Source organism: Brachyhypopomus gauderio, chromosome 19 (assembly GCF_052324685.1).
Source record: "Brachyhypopomus gauderio isolate BG-103 chromosome 19, BGAUD_0.2, whole genome shotgun sequence".
Lineage (NCBI taxonomy): Eukaryota > Metazoa > Chordata > Actinopteri > Gymnotiformes > Hypopomidae > Brachyhypopomus > Brachyhypopomus gauderio.
In genome coordinates this window covers 4,955,821-4,977,124 of record NC_135229.1, presented here as the reverse complement: position 1 = coordinate 4,977,124, position 21,304 = coordinate 4,955,821, and the positions used below count along the sequence as shown (strand labels likewise).

At 39.8% G+C, this 21,304-nt stretch overlaps 2 protein-coding genes across 6 annotated transcripts; both read right to left on the bottom strand.

Moving 5' to 3' along the window:
• Positions 1-321: 321 nt before the first annotated feature.
• Positions 322-13,914, bottom strand: LOC143483174 (uncharacterized). 4 transcript variants are annotated; one of them, XM_076981969.1, is made up of 7 exons: positions 13,668-13,911; positions 13,240-13,388; positions 11,931-12,227; positions 11,097-11,378; positions 5,297-5,590; positions 4,781-5,029; positions 322-1,207 (listed from the first exon to the last, which is right to left on the bottom strand). In XM_076981969.1, exons 2-7 carry the CDS (start codon positions 13,289-13,291, stop codon positions 1,077-1,079), a joined length of 1,305 nt encoding a protein of 434 aa, XP_076838084.1. In that variant the 5' UTR covers positions 13,292-13,388; positions 13,668-13,911; the 3' UTR covers positions 322-1,076. The 4 variants fall into 4 exon arrangements, with proteins under 4 accessions (XP_076838084.1, XP_076838085.1, XP_076838082.1 ...); XM_076981967.1 differs by lacking the exon at positions 322-1,207 and adding an exon at positions 3,253-3,599 and having other exon boundaries at positions 13,668-13,914; XM_076981968.1 differs by lacking the exon at positions 322-1,207 and adding an exon at positions 3,253-3,596 and having other exon boundaries at positions 13,668-13,914.
• Positions 13,915-14,670: 756 nt separating this feature from the next.
• Positions 14,671-19,548, bottom strand: LOC143482903 (CD48 antigen-like). Of its 2 annotated transcripts, none has more exons than XM_076981478.1 (4): positions 19,473-19,548; positions 18,546-18,839; positions 16,050-16,331; positions 14,671-15,386 (listed from the first exon to the last, which is right to left on the bottom strand). In XM_076981478.1, coding segments are annotated over exons 1-4 (708 nt in total). In that variant the 5' UTR covers positions 19,474-19,548; the 3' UTR covers positions 14,671-15,255. The 2 variants fall into 2 exon arrangements, with proteins under 2 accessions (XP_076837593.1, XP_076837592.1); XM_076981477.1 differs by having other exon boundaries at positions 19,435-19,488.
• Positions 19,549-21,304: the final 1,756 nt, after the last annotated feature.

Genomic DNA, 21,304 nt, shown 5'->3' with positions numbered 1-21,304 from the left:
TTAACTATTGAAAAGGAGGAGAGAGACTGAGGAGGTGGCAGGGTAGTAGTCAAGGAGGAAGAGGAGAGAGAGGAATTGTGTGACTGGTGCTTCAACAAATCCTGATAAATAAGGGACACTTTCTGATTAAAGAAATTAAGAAATTCATTGCACCGATCAGTTGTGGGGGAAGGGGACAATGATGAGGGACGCAGAAGGTTATTAACACACAATCACACAAACCAGACAGCTCTAAAATTAATGTGGGGCTTTTATTTCCCGACTGATCCCAACAGGAACAGCATAAATTTTTTTTTATTTGGATACTTAAATTAACAACTATATAATTAACAAGTACTTCAGAAAAAAAAGAAAGACAACAGTAGTGGACTGTTCATTCAAAAAATTACAGACAGCCTCTTTAACGGAAGGACACACACTCCAGTGGACAGTCTTATCTCCCCTCTAAATCAAACAAAGATACATCTATATCAATAAAACTCATTTTTACATTGTTACCACACGACACATAAACATTTAATAAAACTTTGTTGAAACACTTACGCCGACACACTACTTCATGTTTTACAGAGAGGGGGTTGGTGATACTTAGCAACGTCTCTGTCCGTTACAGTTTCAGTTAGGCTCTCGTGCTGGATGATGTCATACGTGCAATTATATACATGCACGAGAAACTGGCATATACTACCTCTCACAACAGTGCCACCTACTGGATACTTAAAATAGCATACGAGGCAAAGGAGAGAATGATGACCATTTCATATTGAAATAATAACTTTATTATTCACCTGGCTACATAAATAAACATTAAAACTTCATTAATTAATCAAACACAGAACATAGCATTTAGCATTGCAGTTGAATTCAAATGGGTGAGAATAAGGTGCAGGCAAATGTTCATAAGACCTCAATAAACATCAATGTCAAAACTATTTTTATTGCATACTAAAAGGAATGTTGATCTCTCAAACTACACAGTTAAAGCTTAGCATGCACTGATGCTCAGCAACACAGTAGTTTACATCTGATCTATGACTAGCACAGTGAGAACAGCAGAAATAAACTGTGTAGCATCTTTAAAATTGCTGGGCCAGCTTCTCTTTGATGTGGACGGTGATGACTGCAGACACCATGAGGATCAGAACTACAGAGTACAGCACCGTCTTCAGAAGGCACACAGACGCAAAACTAGAGGGAGACACTGAATCTGAAACACAGCATAAGGTCCGGCATGAAGAAATGTTTTTGGACTAACATTACATTAATGTTCTTGGACTAAAAATACACTAATATTCTTTTTAGCCATTGGGGTCATTTTTTATTAGAACTAATTGGCTGTAGGGAAGTTCAGGCTGAAGGGTTTTTTTAGCAGTTGTGGTAATTGTGGTATTTTTGGTAAATGTCAAGAGAAAATTAAGCCAAATGTATAGTTCCTGAGGTACTATGTTGTAGTTGAGGCTATCCCAGAGTAAAGAAATGTCTGATGGAGATCTCTTTAATGTCTCTGTAGTTTCTCCTAGACAACAATGAGATTTAATGGGAAAAAAACAAAGGAGACTTTACACTTCAGACTAATTCTCTCATACAGCAGTTGCCCAAGTAAGGGCCTGATTTGACAGGAGGGAGACTACATATGCTTCTTTTGCCCTACTTTTGCTCCTTAAAAGCCACACAACCTGGAGTAGGACACCCCGGGACCCTCCAGGAGTAACGCTCTGGTGGAAGTAGATGGGGCTTGGGTTGTGCAGAGGTCTCCTCAGCTACCTGGGGGACAGGAGCCAGCCTGCTGTAATGCAGCAGTGATTTGCTGAATTTGCTGCAAGGCCTGATCATTAGGTTAGTCAGGGAAATCCTGACCTGATCCATATCAGGTAGCTCAGCTGGGTCCATGATTTGACAGATGAGTCTTTCTGTAACGTGGTGGTCTGCCATAAGATTGGGATTGAACCTTGGCTCTCTGGGATCGTGCAATATAAGCAAGAGGAGACTGGGAACATGGAAGCGCTCAAGGCAGCTTTTCAACACGGTCTAAATGAAGAGCTCTAGGATCAGCTGGTCCCACGTGACTCCTCCTCCACTCTCGATGACCTAATAGAACTTACTCCAAAGTCGCTGTATAGAATACTGACTTCAAGAATGCCGTATAGTCCAGTGCCCCCAGTGTGCAGTTGGTGCTGGGGTTTTCCTGGCTCTAATGCAACAACCCTAATCCGAACTGGCTTAGCTATTCCATCCACTCCTGGGCCTCCCATTGCCAGAACTTCTACCCAGTGGCACGGCTACCCTGTCCCCCAGTCCAGTGATCCCTGACCTTTTTCGAGTCCCCCCTGGCTATCGAGACCTTCAGGAGGATTTTAGTGAAGAAAAAGCCCAGTCCCTGCCTCTCTATAGACCTTACGATATCTAGGGGCTAGCCCTAGGTTGGTCATTTTCTCTATCCACTCCCGAACACAAGACCATGGAGGGCTACATTCAAGAGTTCATGGCTACAGGTGTTATCAGGCCATCCACCTCCCCGGCTGGGGCAAGTTTCTTCTTTGTGGGGTAAAAGGGTGGGGGCCTGCACCCTTATATCCACTAGGGGGATTAAACAAGGTCACTATCAAGGGCTGCTACCCTTTAGCTCTGATGTCCTTTGACGCACTGCAGTGGGTTTCCTTCTTTAGCAAACTGGACCTACGCAGTGTCTATAACCTTATATGGGTTAGGGAGGGGTGTGACTGGAAGACCACTCTGAATGAATGAATGTTCTATTTATATAGCGCCTTTCCAAATTCCCAAGGCGCTTTACAATTTAACACAGGTACAAGTCACAGACAACCAATCACACACACACACCGGCGAGAAGCAGCAGCCAATTACTCTCTACCGGAAGCCACAGCCCCCTGGGGGACTGAATGGGGTGCAGGAAGGGGAGAGAGGACAGACCCTAGTGGCAGAGCACCATCCACCACTGGGCATACAAGCAAACACACACACACACACACTCGGACACTCTCACTAGGAAGTCCTCTGGGCAGTTTCAATGGATTCCCAAAACCTTTGGTAACCTCATATAATGTTTACATTTTATTTCAGAACTTTAGTTCCTCCCTCTGCAAGTACAAGTTCTACACATATGTCAAAATGTCTCAGGACTCATGGAAAAGCATCATAGCTAACAGAGTTAAAAGAACACAGCTGTAATCAATATGAAGGAAAGTTATTCAAAGAATCTAATATCCAAGTTAATTATTTTTTTATTAGAATATAGTAGCATGTGTTGTTTCATCGGTTTGGCATCTCCCCAAAATTTTAAATGTCGATATGACATCATTGATGGAGCAGAAGCAGCAGGAGGCGGGGTCAGAGCTGCAAAGTGTTTATTGTCCATAATGAAAGTAAAGCAATCAATACAGCAGCTCTAGATAACTGAGGAAGGCGAAAAATGACAGAACAATGGCAGCACTGGGCGGTTGAACCTGCAGATCTTATAAAGGGCAGCGGCAGATTGGAAACAGGTGCTACACAATAAAAAACAGGTGATTGCGAATGAGGGAGTGACGTCAAAGAGAGGTGGAGTGAGATGGGTGTCTCCTCAGAGGATCTGGGCCGGCCTACTTGACAGTCAAAAATAATACAATTAAAGTGGGTGTGTCCAAATTTTTGACTGTCAGCCAGCATTTTTTATATATTTTTTGCATAGCCGTTTTGTTGGGAATATTGTTTTACTACTGTTGTTGGCAATTCAACTAATTTATCTGTTGTATAAAATAAATGCATTAATTATTTTTTTTATAATATGCAAAAGTATTTATTAACCTCAAAAGTATCTCATGTCTCCTTTTTGTCTATTACTATTTCTCCTAAGCAATTTTAGGACAAACAACTGTTGCAAAGTTGATCTCTAAAAGAAACATAAATGATAATCTCAAATCGTCGTGTCTGGCTCCTCCCTTGCCAGTTTTGTTTTGTGTATGTAGCCATGTGCTACCTGCCAGTCGTCCTTCCTCCTTGTGTTTTGTAAACCTGCCTGTCATTATTGTATTCAGGTGTTCCTTGTTTAGTCTGATGTATTTAAACCCCATTGTTGCTGGTTATTTTGAATTTGACTGTGAGTGTGATGTGTGTTTTGAAGATTACATGTTTTATGACTGTTTAACTGACACTGATTATGGATATGTCCACAAATTCATGACCATCCAAAATCCATTACCATTGTGTGGGCTTGACAAAGATATGAATACAAACCTGTTTGGCTATTGATAATATTGATAACTTTGATAATCTCAGTAATACTTTTAAATGACATTAAACACTGTTTAAATATAAAATGAAATGTGATTTGCTGAGGGATTATCTAGCTGTTGACAACATCTATACAGTCCACGGTGATCTGGTGGTGCCATAGAACCACCAAATTCCACACAAATATAGTTCCCATATCGGAACAGTGTGTCTGTGCTTTTGGGACAGATCAGAATCATCACTGACAGCATCTTCAGGCTGGTCACCATGGAAATTGTATTTTATACCATTGAACATGTTGAGTGTGTTGAGGAAGGTGGAGGGAGCTCAGATGCAGCATTCTAACCACACCCAGTCTCTTCAAGGTGGATTATTCAATCTAGTAATTACAAGCATTAATAGGCTGGAAGTATGAGTCAACCTTTCAACTTTTTTTTTGTAGTGAGACAAAATGTCACCTGTCACATGTTTCACTTACATTGTCAATCTAAGACACATGGAGGAAGTCAGGTGTGTGTGTGTGTGTGTGTGTGTGTGTGGAATTATTTTGTACCTGAACAGACTTCTTTAATCTCCATGGTACTTCCTTTCCAGCTGACTTGGTTGCTATGGTTACAGATGATGGTGCTTCCACTGACAAACATAGAAAGGGTGTGGCCTCCTGAAGATGTTTCCTTGTTCTCACAGACGTGATTATAACAGTTAGAGATAATTGAGAAGTTGTGACCTCTACAGGTGAGATTACAGGTATCGCTGCTTTGCTGGTGACGGACAGGAGAAAACACTGGAATCTCAGCTGGATCTGGGGAACAACCACAAACATCACTGTGACACAACATATGGTAACAGAGCAGTTAGAGTGGAGGAATTATCTACATTTGATGACTATTCACAGGATCTGTTAATATCTTAGTGTCTCTCTAGGGTTGAATGTGGGTACCTTAAATAGCATGAACATTTGTCCTCAAGTTTGCTATAGTGGCAACACTGTTTTTTTTTTTTTTTTTATAACGATCAACTTTCAAAAAATACATCATAACCTTCCTGTATGCTCTGCAGTAAGACTTACCCAATACAGAGAGTCTGTACTCTGCCACAACTTTTTCTTCATCTGTAGTAATTTTTGCTCTATAGATTCCACTGTCACTCTTCTCCAAGTTCTTTATTGTCAGACTGTAGTCAGACGTATCAAATTCCATCCTACTGTTCTTTGTGTTGTATGTTGTTTCTATTTTAGATTTTGTTTCATATAGCAGTATAAACCTTCTGTTATACATCCATGTCAGGTCAAAGAATGTTTGTTTACTGTCATTCATGTGCAGCTGAACAGAACTGCCAACCACCTTAAACACATCACTGGACACTGTAGAGAAAGAACAAATGTATTCTGTTCATGACTTAAGTTTATTATGGTATTTTATATATTTATTTGAATATAATTTAATTCATATACATTTAGTACAAAGCAAACCCTGTTTGCTTATATATATATATATATATATATATATATATATATATATATATATATATATATATATATATATATATATATATCTCCTTTTTTGACCACTCTGTAACATTTAACTAAGGAAGGGATGATGCAAGTGCTGGGAGTAAAATATATTTAATAAAGTAAGGAAACTAAACACTCGGTACAGGGAAACACAGTGACTACCAGACACAACCAAGCAGCAGGACAATACTGTACACTAAACCAAACAAACCAGAATCAAGATATACATAAAGAGATCTAACGACATGTAAAGAACAGCTTACTATAAAATACACACGGTATGAAAAGACGAACTAAGCAAAAGGACAACAATCAGGGGGAATACTGTGTATAAACGAATGACTGAACTGGTGGAGCAAATGACAGAACATAGCAAATAACAAACACGACTAAACACACATACCAGGGCACGAGAAGGCTACAGGGGAAGCACATACAGACACAAGTAGCAGAGAAGGGGAATAAAGCTACGTGGGGAACTCAAGATATAAAACGAACACAGATACTAAATACACAGATACCAGTAAGCACACGAAACTATCGGAATCAGGGCAAGAACTAAAGGGAAGCACAAAATAATCAACAGTGAAATTACCAGAGAAAAGCATAGCATGGAACAGGAGAACGAGGAGAGAAGGAGAGCAAGGTAAGAAGGGGAACACACGGGACTTACAAACAACCACCGACGAGGAAGCACAGGACTGGGGAGACTAAATACACAGAGATTGGGGAACGAGAACTAGACACAGCTGGAGAATCCTGAGGGCAGGGGCGTGGCAGACGAAGGGAACTATGGAGACGGGGGAAACAAGGCGGGACAAGGGAGGAGGGCGGAGCTTGGCGTGACACCCTCCTAAATCTTCAAAATGCTCTTTAATCTACAGTTTTTAACCACAATGCTTTATTCTCAAAGTTTCCAACTCAAGGTCACTGTACAGATCAAATCAAGGAAAAGACATCATGAAAATACAGAAATACTAAATACAGAATAAGTCAATAATACAAATCATACAGTGGGCAGTAGAATAATGTGATGGATAGAACAACAGAGTTTAGGTGCTGCTACACTGACATATCTGCTCACATAGATGAGAGATGAAAGCAGGTGATGGTTTATATCATATATGAATACAGCTGTAAATACAGATGTGGTGGGGCAAGTTCTCATTTTAGCAGATGATTTATCTTCTTCAGCACTGTTCATAGTCCAGACTCTTCCCTTTCACTCTGAGATATCTTCCAGTGTATACATCATATTTAAGATAATTACAAGTAAATCCAACTTTAAGTGGAAATAGTGTGGCTTGCTAGATGATCTAATTTGTTTATATCAAGACTGGTAGTCCTAAACTAAGCAACATGGTCAGAGGGGGAATCCATGACAGTTAGGTGCAATTACTAATGCGGTGTACCTCTTTTGGTCTTAATAAATGATTAACATGTCTGATCATAGTTTCTACAAGATGTTGTGTTGCATGTTATGCAGTAAATAGATATGTTGTACTGAAATGTGTCATGTAGAAATAATTGCATTGTGCAGGTAATTGGAAATTTGTGATTTTGTTGCAAATATCTCTTTATATCTGATTAGACTTTGTACATTGAATAGACTCATTATCTGGGGCCCTGTGATGTACACTTAAGAATCGAAGACGTATCATGCTCCTGGAACAATTTAGTGGCAGTATACACTCACCAGCCACTTTATTAGGTACACCTTGCTAGTGTCAGGTCCTGCACTCCCCTGTCTCACCACCAGAGGTCCAACTCCCCAGAGTTCTAGACAGCTCAGCTGTTTTCCATCAGTATGATTGACATGCATATTTAAACCCGCCCAGCCCTCATGCACACTGCGAAGTATTGCCATTTCTTCTGTGTTTGCATACCAAGTGTTTATTCCCTGATTCTGTCTCTAGTGCATGATCTCTGTCTTGTTCTCCTACTTTTGCCTTCGCACAGTGCACAAAGCAAGGTCCATAAAGATATGGATGGCAGAGTCTGGTGTGGATGAACTTGACTGGTCTGCACAGAGGCCTGACCTCAACCCGATAGAACACCTTTGGGATGAATTACAGCAGACACTGAGAGCCAGGCCTTCTCATCCAACGTCAATATGTGACCTCACAAAATGTGCTTCTGGAAGAATGGTCAAAATCCCCATAAACACACTCCTAAACCTTGTGGACAGCCTTCCCAGAAGAGTCAAAGCTGTTCTAGCTGCAAAGGGTGGACCAACATCATATTGAACCTTGTAGATTAGGAATTGGATGTCACTTAAGCTCATATGTGAGTCAAGGAAGATGAGCGAATACTTTTGGCAATATAGTGTATGTAAAGAAACGTATCCCACACCAGCACATTGAGATCACTGGCCTGAAGAAAACCTGATCCCTCCAAAATGTGTCCTGGTTGAATCTCTGCACACCAGTGTTGAATTTGAATGGGATTAGCCTGGCTATGGGTCACATGCATGTACAGTTCTCAGCATGCTCCACTGTATGCACAAGAGTGCATACAAAATGCTGTGGTGTAACACCTCTCCCCCCCCCCCCCCACCATAAACATTAGTTGGTTTCCCTTGTGAGATATAGAAATGAGACTAAGATGGGAGCAGTAGTTTATTTTTTCTAGGTTACAGGAAAGTAAAAAAATTTAGACCCTAGGGTTACGGTATATACACATATATACAAAGCTCCACCACACACAAACATACACATACATATGCCTACTTCTGTGTATGAATTTCATAGATTGTGTACATAAACTACGTACATACACTATGAGTACATACACCATCATTCTTGTGAGTTGACTGTGACAAGTGACACTGCTACAAACACTTGAAATCCTTTACACACACACACACACACACAGACCTACCTACAGAGTTGACATACACAAAGCTGTACTCGTACCATAGGCAAACAAACACAGCTACATCTAGGTGTCACCTAAACACTGCTCCACACACACAAACACACCAGTGTACTCTCAAACTGTTAAGGAACCTTGTTCATGGTTTTCATATATCATTGTGCTTGGACCCCATAATTGCCACTTCCAAGTATATTTTAGTCTTGAAATTAAGCCTAGAGTTTTGTCCTCAGAGTTGTTGGTTATTGTTTGCTGTGACACCCTGATTTATCTGTTTGTAGTTCCTGTATTTTCCTGGTTACCATTGCTTCCTTGTTGTGTAATCATCTGATATCAAACACTTAATATGAATATATCTTTAATCAGAAAGATGGTGTTGCATATTTTTTTTAACATCACATGCATGTATGACACAATGGTTTATACTACTCATAATTTAAGGACAAGTTTGGTTAGCCATCTACTATAGATCATAAAAATAATAAACAGATAAAGTTTTGAGGACTCTACCTGTCACTGAGGTCAAACCGGAGAGAATGAATATCAGCTGTGTTGCCATCGCCATGACACTGTGAGTGAGATACTTCCTGTTCCTGGGTTTTATAAACGTCCGTGTATGTACTTGTGAATAACAAACACCTTATTATTCTGTGTGTGCACTTCTGAATAACAACCACCTTATTCTTGATGTAAGACGTATGTAATGTATGTATGTAATACAATGCATAGTAAAGACAAAAGCAATGTCAAGTTTACGGTTTCTATTAACCATTTTGTGTTCACTAAATTAACCGTAGACCTTAAATACATATTAGAAGAAGTTAGCATTAGTAACTAAAAAGTGTTACTTACACTAGTAACACTACGGAAATGGTGTTTACTGTGCCCAAGCCAGAGTGGTACCAATCTTGAAGAAGGTAACTCTTCACAGATCCAACATAAGCAAAAACGAGTAGTCTATGATGTTATTTCTTTTCCTCACCCAGAACCAACATATAGAACAGAGTCACCCAGCTCTGTGAATGTACACCAGGAGATAAACTGTTTGCACTCTCCACATCAAGTTCTAAATAATCTATCAAGTGTCACAGATCCTTCAAGATAACACAAGTGGGGAAAGTTGCCTATGAGGTGAGAGACAGAGAGATCACTCTGTCTATCAGAGATTGATGAGTTGGGTCTGAAAATTCCCCTCTGGTTCTCTGTAGCAACCATGGGTTTTGGATGCATGTTCATCCCTACATGGTCACACTGAATCCTTAAAACTACATTCAGAGACCTGAGTGTGAACACAGCAGAAATAATAACACAGATTACTTATATACCAACTTTTGGAAGCATGCTATTGCATGTTACTTTAAATCAAATACATTAAATCCGAAACCTGGAACTCTATGTGTAACCTAGAGCTTACAACATTTTATTTTTACATACATTATGTACACCAATGGGTATCATTATTTTCTGTTTAGTTACAGTTCTTTCTGTTATCTAGATGGATGTCCCACTTCAAAATACCCAGAGACCCTTTCACATGTTGTCACATTTCCCAGTACAGTTGATTTCAAATGGGTGAGAACAAGCTACTGTAAATAACAAAGTCAAAACTACAGCACTACATTTCTAATACATAGTAAAATGAATGTTGCCCTTTCAAAATACACAGGAACATACCAGTTTACATCTGATCTATGACTATCACAGTGAGAAAAGCAGAAATAAACTGTGTAGCATCTTTAAGATTGCTGGGCCAGCTTCTCTTTGATGTGGACGGTGATGACTGCAGACACCATGAGGATCAGAACTACAGAGTACAGCACAGTCTTCAGAAGGCACACAGACACACCACTAGGGGGAGACACTGCATCTGAAACACAGCAGGCTTATTTACCTATAGGGAAGTCATGCTTAAGGGGTTATTTAGCTTTATGTTAGCTTGACAAAGTAGCTAAATCAAAAGCGTGACAGCCCAGAAAAGTGGAACTATTTTCTCCATAACATCATAGAATGTTCATAACAGTGAGATTCCATGATGGCAGGCCACAACCAATCAACTCAAACCCCACAGCCAACCTGCCCTCAACAACTACCCTCACAGCTAAAGAACCCCTGAACCACAACTACAACTGTTAAATATCCCCAGAACCAATTACCCAGAGCACTTCAACAACTACCCCATCAGCTTAAGTGCTCACAATAACTACCCTGTTTAGTTTTCAGAGCTTTTGGCAACAGAGTGTTCTGTAACCGTGTATCTGTGTGAGCACCTTCAGCACAGTGTTTTTGTTATTATTGTACCCTTCAAAATTAATTAGTCTTCAAAACGTTAATTACATACACAGACAATTGTGATGTGACACTGGACCATTAGGAGGCGCTGTGCCTCATTTGGCTGGATACAGCATCACAGGCAGCCTCTACAGGCTGTGTGTGTGTGTGTGTGTGTGTATGTGTGTGGGTGTGTGGGTGTGTGTGTTCACACCTTTGTGATGACAGAGTACTTTAAGGTTGTTCATCTCCATGACATTCATGTTCCAACTGGCTGGGTTACTAATGTTACAGATGATTGAGCTGCTGTCTCTGACAGACAGGAAAAGGGTGACGCCCACAGGGGATGTCACTTCCTTCTCCTCACAGGTTTCATTATAACAGCTAGAGTTGACTGAGAGGTCGTGACCTCTACATGTGAGAGTTATATTACAGGGATCAGGATCAGTGCTTAGATGGTCAGTAACAGCAGTAAGAACTGGAGTCTCTATTGGATCTGTGGTAGAAACACACACACGCGCACACACACACACACACACGCGCACACACACACAGACAGACACACACACAGACACGCGCACACACACACACAGACACGCGCACACAGACAGACAGACAGACACACACACACACACACACACACACACACACGTTTATGCATCACTAGTCATGAGGTTCTACTCTCAACATCAGTAATAGACACAACTATAACTGTTGTACTGATCCTGATTTACTTTTGGTAGAATCTTACTCATTATTTATTGTTCCTTGTTGTCTTCCTCTATGTATATTTAACGTAGCACTGACCTTTGACCTAAAAAATACAACATTGTCAACAACCCTTACAGCTTTAAATTATCCAAATAGTTTTTCATCATTCTGTGTGGGCAGGGCCTCTCCTGTATGCATCACTTCAGATCAGTGGATTTACTGTATGTTGATGGGTAAATAAAGAAAAGAGTAAAATGTACCATCAGTACTGATAACAGTAACATTGTTGTATCAGGAGTAATTTCTCTCCTTCTGTTTGTCATGCTGTTAAACTTACCCAACACAGACAGCGTGTACTTAGCTACTGTCCTGACATCTTCACCAGATGCTTTTGCTGTGTACAGTCCACTGTCACTCTTCTGTAGGTTCATCAGTGTCAGACTGTGGGTTACACTATTGAACTCTACTCTTCCTTTAAAGGAGCCATATGTCTTTGAACCTTTAGATTCACTGTAATATTTTACCACCATGTTATGTCCATTAAATATCCATACAAGTATATCATAATTATATCCATGCTGCTGTACGTCCAATTGAACTGAACTGCCCATGAGCCTGAACACTTCACTGGACACTGTAACCAAATGACAAAGATAAACAGATTAGTTAGGACGTGGTGACTGTTTTATATGCTTTATGCATTCTGTAAATAAATTACACTACACTATAAGTGAACTTCCTAGTTATAGTGTGATAAGCTGCCAATTCAATAATTATTCCACAAATAGTTTTAATTAGCTACATTCTCAGCTTCTCAACAGAGAATGACCAAGGCAAATTTTTCCCAACAGACCCTAAAGTCTTGAACTCCACATCTACATGATGCCTCTAATGAAGCAGCGTTGCTAATAAAATGGCTGCTGAAAGTTTTGTCCTGTTCTATTTGTCACGGTGGTTCAGCCCAGACACCAGAGGGCATTGCACATTCAACACAGCTCACACCCTCTCATTCCCAGACACTCTCCTTATCGCAATCACCCCAATACTAACACTTGTCACTTATTAGTATTGGGCTCAGTAAAACCCCACAGGTCATGCTGTCCACTGCTGCACATTCAACCTTCACCTTGCTGCGTGGGATAGCCTGCTCTACACTTAAGCTGTTGCTCTCCTGTGGACTCTCTTCTTCATTTTGACCTCTTGAGTATTCATTTCTGTTTGTGCTGCCAAGTGGCCTGAGTGTTTGTGTTTATTCTAAGATGGATAATAAAGTCTTTCGCTTACAGCGTCTGCCTCCTGCTGTCTCTGTCCCCGCGTCACGCTACCACTGTTTGTCATGAATTGTTAAATGCTAAACTCACAACCTTTGCCAAAACAAAAGGTGACACTTCCTTACAACATTGCCTTCAATACTTATCCAGCACAGTAGTGAGTTGAAGAGATGTATAAAATGTCTTTTAAAATTTTGTTCAAACCGTTAATACTGAACAGCACACAGACTTCTGTTTCATGTTTCAACAATGACTCCATGCACAAGCACATAAGCAATATTCACTTCAGTCATTATGTGCTATATCTAACTTCTAATGACAAATATCATACATTCGAACCTCTGTAAAGCTGAAGATTAGAAGATTTGTTTTTACCTGTAATTGAGACCAGAATGGAGAGAGCGAAGACAAACTTTATTACCACCATCACTGCAGACTGTGTGAGCAACTTCCTCCTCTGAATGACCCTTTTCCTGATATCTGTCACTGTGCTGAGCCACAGCACCTCAGGAGAAGTCTGTGTTCTAGATTCAGATTAACGATGACTTGTTTATTACTATTAAAGGGCCACAGCAGGTCAGCAGTGTCATTTGGTTTTTTTTTTAACAATACAACTCTCTCTCTCAATACTGCTCTCTCTCTCTCTCTCTGTGTGAAATTAAAATTGTATTATTTATAAAAAAGGAATTGCCACCAAAAATACATTAGGCCTACTGCTCAAATCTAACTGGTTAAAACATGGGAAATGAGTGACTTTATTACTTTGTAAACCCAGTTTACTTGTATTGTACAGTCACACTTACATACTACGAAGTGGCAGTGTCTCTGGCAGTTCAGTGGTTGGGACTTTGTGGTTAGTGTAATGGTCTTTATGTTTCTCTTCTTTTCTTCTCTCTAACTGCCTGTGTTCACATTCACATCACCATGTTTGTTTTACTGGGTCTGTCTAGTTACATTTTGAAACTTGAAAATCCCTAATTTGTAAAAATTGTCTTTTACTATGAATTAAGACACAAAAATTAGGTTTATGCAGAGATTCACACATTTAGACTCACAAACATCTCCTCCCTGTGACGCACGGGCGCAGCCAAGGACGAGACACGGAATCCTCGGGTCTGACGTCACTTTGTTTATTTTTTAACAGATAAAGCGCAGTAGCGCACGAGCAACAAACACATTCACACACAGCAACGTGTAAACTTGGACATTGACGAGCACAGGACACTGCGCGAGCGCACATTAAATAGACAAACCACAGTAGCCCCACGTGATCACGAGACGATTCACAGGTGAGACTTATTAATCACACAACAAAACCCTACCCACGTATATACACTGACGCAGACAAAGCACGTGGACTACGTTGACACACGCCCAAAAGGGAGGGGCCGGGGTCCTCAACGTGACACTCCCCTCCCTCTCTTCCACCAGGAAGAGGACATTAACAGAATAGAAACCGGATGTTACACGAAAAGCATAAATGTGAACTATGTAAACAGTAAACTAAGAAAAAGGAAGTTTTTGTCTGCAAATATAACGTTAGTTTGTCTTGGAACAAGTGAACTGTATGTTGCTTTATATCATGTACATTAATTCTGAATCCTGGAACTTTGGTGCAGCTATATTGGATGAATTGGTAACGTAGAGTGATTTATTAATTCTTTCAAAGACCTTACAACATACTTTTGTTAGATTTTATTCATCATTGCAGATTTAAACCCATCAATAAAGGTGTAAAAACGCCTGTTATAGATAATATAACAGATAGTTGAACATATAATACTACAGATAGAGCTCCTCACAATTCAAATGTAAATTCTTGTTTTATATGCACTGATTGTTTCTCTTTGCTTTAACCATCTAGATGTAGATTTGTTTTGTTTGCTGTAGTAGAATAAAATTGTTTGGCAGCATCATGTACAAACTAAATATGACCCCGCCCCCTTTTTCTGATTGGTGGCCCTAAATAACCAATTGAGTATAAGCTGCCCTGTGGAGGAAAGTCACCAAAAACGTCTTGATGATGTCATGGCTTATATGATATTTAATTATTTTAAAAGCATGATTTAATAATTACCAAAGTATATTAATAATCATATTACATTTTGTGATCTAAATAAAATTAAAGCCACATTTATTAATCAAATACAGATTCTTTAGCATTGCAGTTGATTTCAGATGGGTGAGAATATGGTGCAGGCAGATATTCATCATAAGACCTCAATAAACATCAAAATAAAATCTCCAGTATTATTATTTTAATACATAGTAAAAGGAATTTTGCCCTCTCAAACACAGTTAAGACTTGCACTGATGCTGAGCAACACAGCAGTTTAGATCTGATCTATGACTATCACAGTGAGAACAGCAGAAATAAACTGTGTAGCATATTTAAGATTGCTGGGCCAGCTTCTCTTTGATGTGGACGGTGATGACTGCAGACACCATGAGGATCAGAACTACAGAGTACAGCACCGTCTTCAGAAGGCACACAGACACACCACTAAGGGGAGACACTGCATCTGAAACACAACATAAAATCCAGCATGAAGTGTTTTTGTCCTAACATTGCAACGTTTTCACGGTAAAGTTACTTTAACAATCTTGGACTATAAGAAAACACTAACGTTCTTTATAGCTGTTGTATAATTTTGAATTGGCACCAATTGGCTGTGGGGAAGTACAAGCTGAATGGGTTTTTAACAGTTGGCGTAGTTGTGGTATTTTCCTGTGGGGGTAAATGTTGAGGGCACTTTAGCCACTTCTGTAGTTGTTGAGGTACTGTATTGTAGTTGTGACTAAGGGCTTATTTAGCTATGGGGAAGTCGTGCTTAAGGGGTTAAATATCTCCAGAACCAATTACCCACAACTCCTCAACAACAACAGCTTAAGTGCCCACAATAAGTGCCCTTTTTAGTTTTCAAAGCTTTTAGCAACAGAGTGTTCTGTAACCGTGTATCTGTGTGAGCACATTCAACGCAGTGTTTTCATTATTTTGTACCCTTCAAAACGAGATAATTAATTAGTCTTCAAAACTTTAATTACATATACAGACAATTGTGATGTGACACTGGACCATTAGGAGGCGCTGTGCCTCATTTGGCTGGATACAGCATCACAGGCAGCATCTTCAGGCTGTGTGTGTGTGTGTGTGTGTGTGTGTGTGTGTGTGTGTGTGTTTGTACCTTTGTGATGACAGTATGGTGTAAGGTTGTTCATCTCCATGACACTCATGTTCCAACTGACTGGGTTACTAATGTTACAGATGATAGAGCTGCTGTTTCTGACAGACAGGAAAAGGGTGACGCCTCCAGGTGATGTCACTTCCTTCTCCTCACAGATTTCATTATAACATCTAGTGCTGACTGAGAGGTCATGACCTCTACATGTGAGAGTTATATTACAGGGATCAGGATCAGTGCTTAGATGGTCAGGAACAGCAGTGAGGACTGGAGTCTCTACTGGATCTGTGGTAGAAAAACACACACACACACACACACACACACACACACACACACACACACACACACACACACACACACACACACACACATCACTAGTCATGAGGTTCTAATCTCTCACACCTAGCTCCGCCCCCCTCCTGTCAGTCATGTCTTCGTTTTGTTTTTCCATATGCTAATGTTTGGTTTTCCCATGTGTGCCACTCCCCTGTCATTAGTTACTCCTCCCCCTTTATCATTGTAATCACCTGTTTCTAGTTTGTTTGGTCATGTGGTGGTATTATATATTCTTTCTCTTCCCTGTGTAGGGTGAGGGTCAATCTTTAGTGTTAATCTGGTTGTCTTTCTCACGTTTGCTTCAGCTCAAGGTATCAGCTTTAGGTTGGTTTCTTTTGTTTTTCTCCTTTGGTCCCCTGTACGGTGTTCATATGTCATGTCTCAGTTTGTGATTATCAGTTAGTTTTTCCCTTTTGCAGGTACAGTATGTTTATGTAGGTCATTGTTAGTAGTCTTGATTTATAGTTATGTGTAGTCTGCACTCTGCTCATGTTCTGTGTGTTTGCTTCCTTTAAATATATGTTATGATTTATTAGCACCTTCCTTTGTGTTTGTCTTGTCTGATTATCTTGGTCTCTCTCTAGTGTTCAGTGATCTGTGCTTTACTGTTAAGATGCTGTGTCGGTCACGTGTCCTTCGTGTGGGTACAGTAACCCTAAACAGGGATGTCAGCCCAGTTCTTGGTGGACCCTGCTCTCTACAGCACGTGTGTTCACCTCCAAGCACTACCGCGTTACAGTCTCAACATTGTCAATAGTCACAAAAACCGTTGTCGTAATTCTGATTTACATTTGGTTGTCTTTATTTTTTTGAGTTGTCTATGTATATATCTAAGGTAGCACCAACCTTTTACCTAACAATACTTGTGATGATGCAGGCATTGCACAATCACGGGGTGGAGACAGATGTGTTAACTGGAGAGTGGGTCTTGGAGCTAACTGGTTTTACCACTCAGTTAAGCCCTACCATGCTAACATGGAGGGCACAAGTTTTCCATGGCATGCTGGTGTTTAAACACGCCACACCAATATGAACGAAGAACTAAAACCATATATAAAGATAACAGGATAGAACGGAGTAAACGCAAGAGGATTATATTTATAATGAACATAAAGGATGGTTAACACAAGCACAGACCGAAGTATACAAACTGAGCTTGACTAACATAGATGTAGGGGATCACAAAGTACAATACACAACCAGACAAGACACAACACAAAGACCATGTTACACACAAACCAAATAATACAGACAACCAAGACTGTAAAGCAAATATTGAGAACACAAACTAGAATACTGTCACAATATGGATGGACAAGAAGTGTAGTTTTTATAACTTTTACTCAAATACTTTTACTCAAACACGCAAGGCATAAACCAGACAATAGAAGACAACAGGAATTGTAAAATGTGCGATATTTGTCAATTGTGATTTTTACCGCGATTGAAATTTGTTCTCTGCATTTACCCATCTGTGCAGTAAGAACACACACAGTAGTGATTACTAGGGGGCTGTGGTGCACACATGCCCAGTGCAGTAGGCAGCCCTAGCCCGGCACCCGGGGAGCAGTTGGGGTTAGGTGCCTTGCTCAAGGGCACCTCAGTCATGGCCGCCTATGAATAAAACCCACAAGACCTGCCCCAGAAATGTGAATAAACAACAGAATTCAACCTTACAGAATAAACCAGAGAACACTTCAAACAACATACCACCATGAAACATTGACCTACAAACATATACTGGGAAAACAAGGAACTAAGTACAAAACTAAACGAACCAGGAAACAAGGAAAAGCTGAAACCAATAAATAGCTAAGCAAACAGAAACCATAAAAATTCAAACAAAGGCAGAGCAGACTGTGGACTGACAGGTGGGGGAAGAGCCAAGTATAACAATACTATATTGTTAACAACCCTTACAGCTTTAATAATCACTTAAAATAATTTGTGGCCTCTAAATTCCTTTTAAGTCAAAATACTTTTTTCATCATTCTGTATGGGCAGGGCCTCTCCTGTATGCAGGACTTTAGATCAGTGGATTTACTGTATGTTGATGGATAAATAAAGAACAGAGTAAAACGTACCATCAGTACTGATAACAGTAACATTGTTGTATCAGTAATCATTTTATTCTCCCTGAGTTTGCTGTGCTGTTAAACTTACCCCACACAGACAGCGTGTACTTAGCAACTGTCCTGAAATTTTTATCAAATGCTCTTGCTGTGTACAATCCACTGTCACTCTTCTGCAGGTTCATCAGTATCAGACTGTGGGTGGTCTTATTGAACTTTACTCTTCCTATAAAGGGGTAGTATATGTTAAAATCTTTATATTTACTGTAATATTTTACCATGCAATCTTCATTAAACATCCATGTGAATTCCTCGTAATTATATCCATGATGCTGTACATCCAGTTGAATTGAACTGCCCACGAGCCTGAACACTCCACTGGACACTAAACAAATGACAAAGATAAACAGATTGGTTAGGGGGTGGTGAATCTGTTTTATACGCTGGTTGCAGAGGAAACAAAACTTATGCAATATGTAAATTTATTAACACTGTACATGTTCTGTTTAATCTGTATGTGTTTGTGTTTTTTTGTTTGTGTGCCTTTGTATGGGTCATTTGTGTCTATGCATCCATTCGTGTGTTTTTGTGTGTGTGTTTGTATGAGTCATTCATCTCACTTGTCTCTTGTCTCGTTAATGTTGAGTTGCACTTGGTTCTTGTTTATGTTCACATATTTAAGTGTTATCTGTGTTCTTTGTCAGTAATTTGACTTCGGTCATGTGTGCGTCCCCATTTACTGTTAACATTTTAGTAAACAGCACATTAAAAATGCTCTCAAATGCATCCTGCCTCAGACATACTGAACAGCACACAGACTGCTGTTTTACACAGTAGACTAATGTTTCATATTTGAACAGGCACCACACAAAAGCACACATGCCATATTCACTTGTCATTATGCGCTATATTTAACTTCTAATGACAGATATCGTACATTCAAACCTCTGTAAACCTGAAGATTAGTTGTTTTTTTTTACCTGATATTGACACCAGAATGGAAAGAGCAAAGACATACTTTATTACCACCATCATCGCAGTCTGTTTGAACAGCTTCCTCATCTGAATGACTCCTTATATGACATCTGTCAGTGTGCTGCTCCAAGAGCCTCAGAAGTCATCAGTTATCTACACACATAGACTAATGATGACTTGTTTATTACTATTAAAGGGCCAAGCAGGTCAGCAGTGTCGTGTTTTTATTCTAAACATAACACTGGTATTAAATTTTTTGTCTCCTCTGTGAAATTGCCATTCTCTTATGTACAAGCTGTTAAAACTTTACACTTGTAACAAAAGTTTCTGCAAAAAAAAATTGCCTCCAAAAATTCAGCATAAAAAATGTATTTTATGAATAATTCAGATTCAAGAAAGGGTTCATGCAGAGCAACTCAGAGATTCTCACTTTTTAGACCCACAAACACCTCCTCCCCTCCCCCTCTTCCACCGGAAAGAGAAGGACATTACCAGCATAGAAACAGATGTGAAAATGTGAAAAGCATAAATGAAACTGCAAACTAAGAAAAGGGAAGTTTTTGTCTGCTAATATAGCATGTTAGTTTGTCTTGGAACAAGTTGACTGTATGTTGCTTTGTATGAAGTACATTAAATCTGAGTCTTGGCACTCTGGTGCAGCTATATTGGATGAATTTGTAATGTAGAGTGATTTATTAGTATTTGACGACTGCTAACGTGCATTTCCCAATACTTGTGATACATTGTCAAAACTCTAAACACACCAACACATTGACCTCACACAAATAGCCGAATAGTTAATATCGTGTTCAAAAGTGCATTTTCTTAACTAAATAACAACTCTGCATTTCACAACGCAAACAATGTTTTCTCTTTATACACCAACTTTGTTAAAACACAGCAAACCTGGTTCAGTATCCAATCATTCTTTCAAACACTAGCACATATTCTCTTTTCGAGATGGACATAGTCAATCACTGCACAACCACTGTAAAAAAAACTAACATTTGATGGCAATACAGAAACAGTATTACATGTAATATTTTACTCTCTCCCAGCAAACAGACATTTTACAGTAACATCTGTTGTTTTCTTAGTTTGCTTCATTTGGACATGTGCATTTTTGGCAACATACTGTCTACACAATGAGTGATATTTACTGTTAGGTACTATATGGAATGTAGATTAGACAAAAAAGGAGTCAGTATGTGACGGGCAGTGTGAGCAACTAAAAAGGAAGCGATCACGCCAAGTCTCAGGGAAAGATGATGGTTTAATAGAAAGTGCGCAAACCAAATACCCGTGACATAGATCCAGATTAAGGAAATAATAACCAGCAGTCAACTGGTACAAAGACAAGACATATATAGATGAACAAACGACCCTCAGGTGAGACGGATCACGGGTCCCGCCCACCTGAGGGACGAACATCACGTGACCAAAAACAGAACATCTGCCGCTGTAAACGGGGGCGACCGGCAGGGGGCCCCCCCACAACGTGACACAGTAACAGTTTTGCAGTAAAGGGTTATTTTTTACTGTATTAGGGACATTACTGTAAATTGTGGCCTAACCCAAAAAATAATTACCGTAATTGTAAACATAACTAGCCATGGTCCCATATGTGTAAAAATACACATATACAAAAAAAGCCACACAAGGAGGAAAAATACAAATACAAAACTAAACAGTCTTGTTATGTGTAATGTAAGTGGTCTTCAGCAGTTGGTCACATGTTTTCATCCTCATCACATCTGATGTTGGCCCTTGCCATGCACCTGGGATAGAAAAGCTTGGTATGCCTTATTCACCCCTGGCAGGCTTCAGCTGAAACGTCTCTGCAGCCGGGATCTATTGCATTCAGGAGCGACATTT

Excerpts from the sequence above, each read along its gene's own strand:
- LOC143483174 (XM_076981967.1), bottom strand. The coding sequence starts at position 13,291 with ATGGTGGTAATAAAGTTTGTCTTCGCTCTCTCCATTCTGGTCTCAATT. Across the intron at positions 12,228-13,239 it reads CATTCTGGTCTCAATTACAG|TGTCCAGTGAAGTGTTCAGG; the intron begins GTAAAAACAAAT and ends ATTTGGTTACAG. Across the intron at positions 5,030-5,296 it reads GTACAGACTCTCTGTATTGG|ATCCAGCTGAGATTCCAGTG; the intron begins GTAAGTCTTACT and ends GTTGTTCCCCAG.
- LOC143482903 (XM_076981477.1), bottom strand. The coding sequence starts at position 19,486 with ATGGTGGTAATAAAGTATGTCTTTGCTCTTTCCATTCTGGTGTCAATA. Across the intron at positions 18,840-19,434 it reads CATTCTGGTGTCAATATCAG|TGTCCAGTGGAGTGTTCAGG; the intron begins GTAAAAAAAAAC and ends TCATTTGTTTAG. Across the intron at positions 15,387-16,049 it reads ACCATACTGTCATCACAAAG|ATGCAGTGTCTCCCCTTAGT; the intron begins GTACAAACACAC and ends GTTGTGTTTCAG.